The sequence below is a fragment of the Mytilus edulis genome, chromosome 2, assembly GCF_963676685.1.
Source record: "Mytilus edulis chromosome 2, xbMytEdul2.2, whole genome shotgun sequence".
Classification (NCBI taxonomy): domain Eukaryota; kingdom Metazoa; phylum Mollusca; class Bivalvia; order Mytilida; family Mytilidae; genus Mytilus; species Mytilus edulis.
The window spans coordinates 94958089-94970258 of record NC_092345.1 but is presented as its reverse complement, the minus strand read 5'-3'; the positions used below and the strand labels follow the sequence as shown (position 1 = coordinate 94970258).

General features: G+C 32.2%; 1 protein-coding gene across 1 annotated transcript; it reads left to right on the top strand.

Moving 5' to 3' along the window:
• The first annotated feature begins 5 nt into the window (after window positions 1-5).
• LOC139513526 (enkurin-like) lies at window positions 6-6069 on the top strand. The gene is made up of 4 exons (XM_071302125.1): window positions 6-173; window positions 3266-3411; window positions 4000-4229; window positions 5311-6069. The coding sequence occupies exons 1-4, from the start codon at window positions 97-99 to the stop codon at window positions 5626-5628; spliced, it is 771 nt and encodes a 256-aa protein (XP_071158226.1). The 5' UTR covers window positions 6-96; the 3' UTR covers window positions 5629-6069.
• The last annotated feature ends 6101 nt before the right edge of the window (window positions 6070-12170 follow it).

Genomic DNA, 12170 nt, shown 5'->3' with positions numbered 1-12170 from the left:
CTTTGATGACGTACTTCCTGGAAACGGCCTTAGTTTATTTATCTGAAATTTTCTTCTTGTTTGTACAGTGCATAGGACAACATCAGAGATATAAAGATGTATACAAGAGACGATGAACCAACAATTTATGGGTTGATCCCTGAAGCAGAGATAAAAAGAGAGAAAGCACCAAGGTAATGATCAAATAATTGAGATTGTCTTGCAAATAAATTAATAATAGAAAGAAATATTAGAACTGAAGTCAAGAACGTTAGTATTTAATATCAACATAGGATATTTTGCTTGGTCTTTTGCATTTTAAGTAATTGTCTCTTTATATTTTATCATAAACTGGACCCCTTTTAGTTTTTACAGCAGACTGTGCACTATTGGTTTTGCTCATTGTTGATGGTTAAACAGTAACTTATAAATTTGTAAACTTTTATGACGTTTAGTCTCTGGTGGAGAGTTTTCTCATTGACAATCATACCACATCTTATATTTATATTTGAAATTCACACTTGACTACAGAAAAGATGCCACAAGAACATTATCTTTAACAGTTCTGCCAACTTTTCATGAAGCAAATGCGTGAAATTTGGCCAAAATTGAGAAGATCAAAGAGAAAAAACAATAGATCAAAGGAAAATGCCTCCCAAAAAGCATGAACATGTGTGAGTTTCACGCTAACTGTGTGAGACTTGGCAGCCCTGCTTTAACAGTATCTCTGAAGAAAGTGCTGGGATATAATTGTCTCTCATTCAAATTACTTTAAAACTCCAAAAAGACAAAGAACAGATAACTAATCAAGCTACATTGTAATAGATTAATTCCAAACATCTTCAGGGCCGTAACTAGCCTCTTATAATATTGAGGCAAAATATATTCGCCGAGCGTAGCCAGGTGAAAAAAAATTTGCGTGGGGTCTCCGGGCCGCTCAAGGCCCCCAGAAGCTCTGAGAAAAATAACGCAAGATCGTGCATTCTGAGCGTTTCCCGGACTCTTACTTACATTGAAACGCAATTAATTTTAAGCTATTTCTTTTGACAATATTCTTGTCTCAAAGCAAAAACTCATTGTAATTTAAGACTTTTAGGTTTTACGGGACAACATTAAAAGTAGACCGATATGTAGAATAAAGCAAAAAACGAAATTCTCATAATCATTATGTCTGTCTGTTCTTGTCTTGTCTTGTATTGTGCTTAATTCAGACTTTGGTGATTTTTTTATGGCTAGATTGAAATAGAGTGACAGTGCAGTATTATATTTTAAGTACTAGTACTGCTAATGTCGACACTAAGGACCATCTTGACCTTGTTTTATGGTATTAATGATTCTTTTATTGTTGAAGACCCTCCCTCATCTATCAAGATGAAGAATAGGGGAAAAAACTTTGGCCATTGATCATTTGTATTTTTTCTATGCATTGACTTCGTGTGAGATAAGGTCCTGTGCACGTTTACTCCATATTCTTTTTTTCTGTTTAAGAGTCTAAACACAACTTCATGCAAGTTTAATCCTTCAATGTAAAAGGTCATATAGCAATAAATTGACTTTTTTTAAAGATGATTTGATACCGGGAAATTTGTGGTCTTACTTTAATTTAAACCATGTCAGCTATCTATTTTCATATACAAAAAAGAGCCAGTTTTGTATTCTTTGATATCAAGTTCAATTCTCCATGCAGAAACGACATTTTTTTTATGTCCAGTAGCATCGTATATTCTTAAAATAGTTTCTCGTACAATGTCTGGACATCGGTGGACATGCAACATGGCAAAACCACAGTTTACGAATGAAAATCAACACTCTGCAGACTATAGTTATAAAGTAGGACAATAAATGAACAAAAGACAAACCCGGGACACAGAAGTGCAAACAATAGACTATCAACTCTGAAAACTAAAAGTAAAATAGAAACATGGATCTCGAAAAACATGCCCGGGAGACAACAGAGAGACTTGCAAGACACTTCGTGAAAATAATTCAGGTTGATATGAAGACAATCCTGTTTCAGTTTTTTTTTTTTTTTTTGAAAATTTCCAACATGAGGCATTTGCCTCATTTGCCTCAATGTAGTTACGGCCCTGATCTTATATTTTTTGAATACTTTAATACTTATAACATATAATTCATCAGGATCCTTAATTTAATTATAAAAGAATGACAATATTATACTTTGTAATGTCATCATCACAATTCGCCCGAAAGTAATCTTGTTTGAAAAAATGTTGATGGCTTTGAACCTTTCTGTACCTAAAGACAGGGTTTCTTTCCCCTGGGTCAATTATTTTTTTCGCCACCTGTTTCACCGAAACAATATATTTTTCGCCACTTTATTATTTTTTTCGCCAAGTAACACAAATGTATTTTTCTTTTAAAATTTTCCTTTTTTCCAGCCCCCACCCCCTAAATAAGAGTGGTTTTTACAACAAAACAAAACATTTTATCACTAGAAATTGATCCCTTGTAGAAGGTGTAGTCATTACATTGAAGGGTTACTTTCATGCCAACCTTTTGAATAGATTTCTTCATAACGATTGTTTTCTTTTCTAGACCATCATAAATAAAATGTCATGAAACAGTCTTCTTCTTCTTCTTCTTTAGTAAAGAAGAAGAAGAAGAAGACTGTTTCAAAATTTTTTAACCAAGATAAATGAAAACTACCTTGTTGACTAGTTTAGCCCCCATTCTTAAAAGAGTCCCAGTCAAAGTATTAAGGAAAAAAAAACCAGAAACTGTTCTGCCTTCATTAACAACTACAGGTCATGACTGTACGTCCATCAACATTGATCAAAACCTTGTCAGCTAAAAAGGCCACAAAATGGCAAATGTAAATCAAACATGAAAACTAAGTCTGATTTGTGTACAAAACCATGAATAATAAACAGATAGGATATAAATTTAAAAAGAGGAAGATGAGGTACATTTTTGTATTATTGCCAATCCGACAACTCTCCGCAAGAGAAATTAACAACTACAGGTCATTATTTGATAATGCAAAGGATTTTCTGTTTCAAGAAAGTTTACTTTAAAAAGTAATAGTAAAACTTAGCTTAATCTGAAGTTTCATATGACTTTAAACCAAACAACTGCATATGCATGCATGAGCCTTTTGAAAGAATTAAGAAAATGAAAGATACATGTACAAATGTATGTATGCAGCAATAACATGAAAAACATAAAGGAAAATCTTTCACTTTTTATAATAATTGAAAAAAATATCATTTCTAATTTATGGATGTATACAAATATTTTAATAATTCTTGTATTATTTTTTTTAAAGACATGTTTCAAAGTTCAGAGATGATGCAAAGGGTGATTATGTCAAACTTAAAGATGATCACAAGACAATGGGCCAAGCCAAAGTTCCTGTTAGACAACCAGAAAGTTTTATGAAGAAACATGAAAAAGAACCTGTCCTTCCAGACAGTAAGTTATTGTTTCTTTAGTCAGGTGACCATTTGGTTATAACATTTTATATCAGTTGTGGAACATGGGACTAAAAACTTACAAGAAAGCATAATTAAATGTTAATTACTTCCCCCAAAAAATTATAAAATTTTGAAAGTGTGCTTCATTTTAATGTCTATCATAATGAAAGACTAAGTTTCTACAAGGTCTCAAATCAAGATCACTCAATGTAGTAGTTAAATTTGTAAACCTTAAATTTTGGAAAATACCTCAGAAGAATTTTATTTATAAATAAAATGTGATTTAAATTACTGTGAACATTTCCATTTCAATATAAATGGTAATACGTCTTGTTTTAATGTCCAAATTTTTTTCTTAAAGAAATAAAAACCCATGAAAACTTCAATTTTTGAGTTAATCAGTATATTTATAGATCTGATCTATTTCATAAATTTTTTTTATAAATATTCAATTCTTTATATAATCAGATTCAGTTGAAGTTCTTGTATTTCAAATGTGTACATGTATGAAAAACTGTTCTACAAAAAAATTCTGTCCATTTATATTACTTTGTCTTAGTTTATGTGTTTCCCATTTTGTTTACAGGGAGAACTTTTAAATATCCAGACGAGGAAAGAAAAAGACCACCTGTACCTACAACTAAAGAGCAACCTTTAATGGGTCTCAAAACATCAAAGAATTTCATCACTAATAATGCTGTCCAAAACATCACATCTGTACCTAGAATGCCACAAAAAGTATATGTTGACACAAGGGGAGGACACAAAAACTTGCTGGAGCCATCAGGACTGGAACCAGTTTATGTTCATAGAAAGGTAACATTTATCACCTGAAACTCATTGTTTGTTCACACATTGTGTGCTAAACCTTTTTATATCTATAACAGTAAATATTTTTTTTAAGTAATCAAATTTGATTCTTTTAAAACTGATGATAGTTACTTTGACTAAAAAAAGACATTAAATATTGAAGAAAACTTAATTCTTCAAGTAGGTTCTGTGACAATTTTTAACCTGATTTTTGTGACAAAAATGTCGGTTATTGAATTGGAGATGTACGACGGGCAGGCGGCAATCAAATGTTGTCCGTGCATTAACTCATGAACCATTCAACCAAAGCTTTTAAAAGTTTAATATGTTGTTACTAACAACTAAATGAAGGTCAAGTTCAATAATGGTGATTTTGACTTTTACCGTTCAGGAGTTATGGTTCTTGAAAGATTGAAAAATGGAGTTTCCAGTCGTGCCCGTGCATTTACGCATGAACTGTTCTACCAAAGCTTCCCAAATTTTAATTTGTTGTTACTGATGACAAAATGGAGGTCAAGTTTAATAATGACGATTTTGACTGTTACCGTTCAGGAGTTATGGTTCTTGAAAGATTGAAAAATGGAGTTTCCAGTCGTGTCCGTGCATTTACACATGAACTGTTCTACCAAAGCTTCACAAATTTTAATATGTTGTTACTGATGACAAAATAGAGGTCAAATTCAATAATGACGATTTTGACTTTTACCGTTCAGGAGTTATGGTTCTTGAAAGATTGAAAAATGGTGTTTCCAGTCGTGTCCGTGCATTTTCTCACGAACTATTCATCCAAAGCTTTTAAAATTTTTATATGTTGTTACTGATGACAAAATAGAGGTCACGATTTTCACTTTCACCATTCATCAGTAATGGTTCTTGTGATATTTCCAGGACACAAATAAATGTTAATAAATCCGGTTTGCTGTCGTTGTGACAGCCTCTTGTTTAAATTTAATCTGGTGATGTAAATTGTTGACACTTATATACATGTACTAGATATTTTAAAATTCCTTGTTATGTAGATCTTTGGAGAAATTTAGAAGTAATTGTTCTGTTAAATATTTACACAACATATTTTACTTGATTGCAGGATTATGGTGAAACACCAAAATATTTAGAAAAGAGGAAGGATGAGATGAAAAGAGCTCAGGAAGAATATGATGCATATATAGCAGAACATTTCAGACGAGGAGCAATGCGATCTCTATCAGGAGACGAACGACAGGCAATTTTACAAGGTCTTAAAACAAACTGGGAGGAAATTCATGACCAGTACCAGGGCCTGTCAGTTGTTACTGATACCGCTCCAAAGAAAAACAGGAAAGAAAGAATGGAAGCTGAAATGAAACAACTAGAAAGAGACATTGAAACAATTGAAAGACACAATGTTATATACATCGGAAACTAACAATGCTTAATAAACTAAACATCATGTAAAGATAATAAGAAAATTTCCTAAATGTTGATAGATATCAGTGCTTCAAAAGTTTTACATCAGTTATACAATATTTAAAACCAATTAAGTCAATCTGAAGAACAGACAATATGCATGTATACAACAAATAAGCATTACAAAAGTAAAAATGCAAGGATAGACATAAGATATAGAAGAAAACAATCAATTTGTTAGGATTTTCAAGTTTCCATTTTATATAATTATTTTATCACTTTTTAAATTGTCATTCCATCCTTTTTAGTAACTCTATGAAGAAATTTGTTCTGTAATATATACTGTACAGATTATGTAAAAAAAATATATTTTCATTTGTTTATATAGATAAATTGGGATGGGTTTATCTATTTAACCAAATGATATATTATATTATTGAAATAAACTATGAAATATATAGCATAGACTTATCAACTTTAATTAATGTCATAAAAACTATAGATCAGAGTGATGACATGGTGTTTTTTTTCTTTTCCATTTTCTCAAAACCCTAAAATCCCATGTAGGTGTATCCTGTCATGCACCTGATGTTGAGTAGTTGTTGTTTATTGATGTGATTCATAAGTGTTTCTCATTTCTTGTTTTTTACATAGATTAGACTGTTGTTTTTCCTGTTTAAATTGTTTTACACTACCTGGTAGTCATTTTGGGGCCGTTTCACCTGCTTTAATAACCATTGATTTTATTGTCGAGCCTGCAACTTTTGTTGCAGAAAGCTCGATATAGGGATAGTGATCCAACGGCAGCGTTAGCTAACTTCTTAAAAGCTTCATATTTTAGAAGGGAGAAGACCTGGATGCTGCATACTTTGTATATAGATGCCTCATGTTACGAACTTTCCATCAGTCACATGTCCAATGTCCTTGACTTCATTTTCATTTTCATTCAGTGACTAAAAAAGTTAAGATTTTTTTGTAATATTGAATTCTCTCTTATAAGTAATTGGATAACTGTATTTGGTTTGTGCGTACCTTGCAAGGTCCTCATGCCAGTCAGACAGTTTTCACTTGACCTCAACCTCATTTCATGGATCAGTGAACAAGGTTAAGTTTTGGTGGTCAAGTCCATATCTCAGAAATTATAAGCAATAGGTCTAGTATATTCGGTGTATGGAAGGACTGTAAGGTGTACATGTCCAACTGGCAGGTGTCATCTGACCTTGACCTCATTTTCATGATTCAGTGGTTACAGTTAAGTTTTTGTGTTTTGGTCTGTTTTTCTTATATTATATGCAATTGGTCTACTATATTTGTGTATTGAATGATTGTAAGGTGTACATGTCTAGCTGACAGGTGTCATCTGACCTTGACCTCATTTTCATGGTTCAGTGGTCAAAGTTAAGTTTTTGAGTTTTGGTCTATTTTTCTAATACTTTATGCATTAGGTCAATTATATTTGGTGTATGGAAATATTTTATGATCTTTATGTCTGTTACACAGGTTTTATTTGACCTTGACCTCATTTTCACGGTCCATTGCTAAGTGTTAAGTGTTTGTGTTTTGGTCTGTTTTTCTTAATTTATCAGCAATAAGTCAACCATTTTGTTGTATGGAAGAATTGTTAGCTGTACATGTCTGCCTGGCATGGTTCATCTGACCTTGACCTCATTTTCATGGTTCATTGATCAATGTTTTGTTTTCTTGGTTAATGTTGAGTTTATGTGACAGTTTTAATAAGGTTTTATATTTAGGTCTATCAACATAATATCAATGATTAGTAAAGAAGGCAAGACATTTCAGCGTGTGCACTCTTGTGTGTTGATAGTCCTAAATATAAAGTTTTATCCCCGGCTAAGTATATATCTAAGATTTTGATTGGTTAACACAATCGTTACAAAACCCATATCCCTGGACGTTGTTAACCATTATCTCGGGGAACTTCACACAAGTTTTCCTTAGTTCCATGATTGCTGGTTGTGAAATATTGAATTCTGTAGATTATCCATGATGTTTGTATTTAAATATTTAATTCATTAACGATTTTTCCTATTATGCCGATCATTTACACTCATTTCATTAAATGCAACACTTGACTGCCACATTTTCAAGGAATAGTACTACTGACCTAGCTATGCAAATGACCCACGTTGACGTCACACCATCTATGACGTAACTCTCACAACATTGACATCCAAATTTGACTCAATCCAGTTTCTCTGTCTCTGTATTAAAAACGTCTTATTTCTGACTACCTGTAGGGTTCTATCAAAGGTAGTACCCTACACCCTGAAAAAAATATGTAAGATTTCCAAATTTCAATAAAACATTTTTAGTTAATGAAATAAACGTTGTTTTCACGTTACACTTTGTACCTGAATTTCCATAAAAGTTGCCCGATTCGGACTAAGACCGGGGATAAATTCGTTATCTACATTCATATCCGTAGATATGGATATTTTAACGCCCTTCAGTAGCTTGTACACCCTTCGGCTACCCCTCACAGTGTACTGGGGTAAAATATCGGTATCTTCGGATATGAACGTAGATAACTTATATTAATTTGATGCGACTGTCATACAAGTGAGAGGTTTAGCTAGCTATAAAACCAGGTTCAATCCACCATTTTCTACATTAGAAAATGCCTGTACCAAGTCAGGAATATGACAGTTGTTATCCATTCGTTTGATGTGTTTGGACTTTTGATTTTGCCTTTTGATTTTGGATTTTCCTTTTGAATTTTCCTCGGAGTTCGGTATTTTTGTGTTTTTACTTTTTAAAAGTATCACATAGATGTCATAGACACGATCCAAGAAAATGAAATCAATATCTGATAACTAAGCAAGAAATACACATTAACCGTACAATCTTTCAGAAACAGTCTAAAGCATGAACACTTTATATTGACCATGTACACAAGGTCAGATGAACCCTTCTAGACAGATGTGGTTACCTCAAAATCATTGCATGCATCAAATATAGTTTACCTATTGCTTATAGTATCAAAGAAACAAACTTAATCAACAAGCAAAACATAACATTAAACAATGAACCCTGAAAATGAGGTCAAGGTAAGCTGAACTCTGCCAGACAGACATATACACCTTAAAATAATTGAATGCATCAAATTTTGTTGAACCATTGCTTATAGTATGTATTGGGAATAAAAAATTAAAATTAACAAATAAACCATGATATGAGGTGAAGCCGTGAAGTTCAGATGATACCTACACAATCATTCCATTCACCAAAGCTGCGTCTTGAGCGCATGATCATACGACCATTGTCTTGTGTGAGAATTTTTATATTATAACATAGATAGTTTCTGACATATGGACATGTGAAAAAAACCCACACCTTTTTAGTTACAAAGTCCCGTTACTCAAAAAGTTTTAATCTCATTTTCACCAAAAAGGTTACAGATCGTTTGACCATCATAAGAAACAACTATATTAAGTTTCATGAAATTTGGATAAGTCGTTCTCATGTTACAGTGCGACATGTTTACACCGGACAGACAACATTTGTATACCATAATACGTCGCGTCAAAATTGAGAAGGGCGTATAAAACCTAACCATTGAGCAACGAACATTGAAAATGAGGTCAAGGTAAAATAAAACATGTTAGACTGACATGTACATCCTAAAATAATTCAATACATGAAATATATCGTAGGTGATCTATTGCATATAATATTAGAAATAAACAGACCAAAACATGAAAACTTTACTTAGTTCACTGATCAATGAAATAAGGTTGAAGTAAAGTGAAAACTGTCTGACAGACATGAGGACCTTTCGTGGTAATTATACCAAATATATTTATCCTTTAACTCATAAAATAGAAATAAACATTTCAATTTTTTTTTTATTCAAGTTTTCACTGAATAATTAAAATTAGGTCAAGGGCAATAGATATAAGACATGCAAACTTCACAGCATAAGGCATCTATAAATAAAGTATGACACTTATGTGACATTAGTCGCAGGCTGGACAAAAACCTTTAACTTCATATTAAACTTTTGTTTTGTTGTCAAAGAATTTGAAACAGACAGTCTTTTCTTTTAATTCCTGGTGGACAGTTGTTTCATTGACAATGATGGTTATTTTTATATATTTGTAGATTTTGTCATCCTTCTCATAATTTTTCTTTTTCTACATTAGTTTTGGTTAATAAAAACTTCTAAAAAACTAATATATGTATTAGTCATTTTAAAGGAGTACATCATAGATTTTGTTCATGTTGACTTGGTTGTAGATCTGGTCTCGAGATCATTTTTGCTTGTGAAATTTTTATCCAGAATTTCCAGAGCAAAATGACAAAAAAAATAACAATAACCATCATTTAAGGGCAATTACTCTGTTGCTGTTTTCCCTTAAGCTTACCAACTGACAATTTTTTAACAGTTTCAAAGTCCACAGACAATGACTGGAGGGGAAGGGGCAGATTATCTCAATGGCAAATGAGATGTGGAAATGCTCATACAACTGACCTTCCTCTTAAGAGATAACTGTATTGTATTGGAAGCTTTATGGACATCCATCGGTAGTTTTACAGTCGCAAATTTAGTTTACCTGGCGACGGGAGCAGAGACAGGTAAACAGGTATTTGCGACATTAAAACTACCGATGGGCGTCCGCAAAGCTTCAAATGCAATACAGTTATCTCTATTCTAACGCAAAACAAGTTCATAATTAAATTTCAATCATTATTTCAGTGTAAAATCTTCATTAAAGAAAATTCTGCAAAAAGATGTTATCTTCTTTGGTCCCTACACTAGGTGACGTCATAGGTATGCTCCCAGCGTCAAACATGAACACCAGGTGTTTTCTGGCTTCTGTGCCGTTTCAGAATGTAATAGAGTTTGATAAAAAGAAGATTTTTAGGTGCAACATGTGAGTTTTTTTGCTAATTATTGTAGAAATTACATGTCAATACATTCAGCAATTCAAAATGTCGGCTTCCTTAGTTACAGACAAGGAGATAGAGAATTTTACGCTAACTGTCATCCAATCAATTGATACAAAATAATAAGGGTATCATTAAAATGACCAAGTTACAAACTTTTAGCCTTGTTGCTACCTTCTATGGAAATAACACACCTTAGGATGTCAGGTGAGACCAAACTTAACTTGAGTATCATTTTATAAATACTTAGATGTACCAAGCTCAACCCCAGAATCTGTTTATTTGGTGATATTCTTCATATTTTAGTCGTTCTGAATATGCATGACACATTTGCCTCTGGGCGTTTATCAACCAACAATGAATCAATCATGTCTACTGTTGAACTAAAATTGAATGCATTGTCTGGTTTGTGTTTTAGAGTTGTTGTCTCTTTGTTATTTACAAAATATCTTTAAATTCATGTCAATGAAAAAGAGAAAATATATTATTATTAATTATTTATTACACTAACATTCCTGATATATTCCAAACTATTCAATACAAAAATACGAAAACAAACATTACATAACTAATTTCCTGACAGCTAATTCTAGTGTTAGAATAAGGAAACTAAGGCTTTTCAATCTAACAACTTTTTGAAATAAATACAGATTATATACGAGTATTATTGATGTTGTAGAAAACAACAATTTTTGCTATATCATGTTGAATTCATTCGCCAAATGATACTTATGTATTTTTGCATGAAAAAAAGGACAATTGAGAATAAGTATTGCATTACATATCTGTACAAAATAAATCCAACAGAGTATCATTTTTAAACAACTCAGGGGCTTGTAAAATTGTTTCTGATTTAAATGTAATATATTCCCTGTCCAAAACATAGATCACATCACCAATAACCTGCAATTTAGTCTCTGTGTTCATCAAAAATGTTTACAAAAAAAAAGAAAGATTGTAATTGCATTTTCAAAGTCTGCAGTTCTTCGAAACTCAAAGGTATGTCAACTGCAAGCAAGCAATAACTTCTTCAGAAATGTATATGTATCATTCAGAAATTTTTATAAAATAAACAAGATCATAATCTCAACAGTGCTCTAAATAAGATAGACTTGTTTTACTCATGCTCTGGTTTGAAGGCTAATTTTGAAAAAACCCAAGTTATATGGATTGGGGCAAAAAGGGGCTGTGGTGAAGAGCTAAACACAAATAAAACAATAATATGGAACCATTCAGGAAATTTCAAACTCCTAGGCATTCAATATTGTTTGTCAAAAGCTGATATATGTGTTGATAATTATTTAGAAAAAATTCAAAAAGTAAAAAATCTTTTAAGTGACTGGTCATTCAGAAATATTACTATATATGGGAAAATTGTAGTTGTGAAAACTCTCGCCCTACCAATTCTAATTCAATGTTTTACTGTTTTACCAGATCCATCCCCAGATATATTAAAGCAGATACAATCTATGCTATACAGATTTGTGTGGGATGGTAAAGGGGACAAAATTAAAAGAAATATACTTATCTCAAATTACGAGGATGGTGGTGTAAAAATGCCACATATTGAATCATTTATAAAATCACTTAAGTTATCCTGGGTTAAAAAAGTTTTAGACCCCACAAATTATTCCTCATGGACGGTTCTATTGG

Bases quoted from the DNA above. Each gene is read 5' to 3' on its own strand.
- LOC139513526 (XM_071302125.1), top strand. From the start codon at position 97: ATGTATACAAGAGACGATGAACCAACAATTTATGGGTTGATCCCTGAA. The intron at 174-3,265 runs GTAATGATCAAA...TTTTTTTTAAAG, and splicing joins AAAAGAGAGAAAGCACCAAG to ACATGTTTCAAAGTTCAGAG. The intron at 3,412-3,999 runs GTAAGTTATTGT...TTTTGTTTACAG, and splicing joins AGAACCTGTCCTTCCAGACA to GGAGAACTTTTAAATATCCA.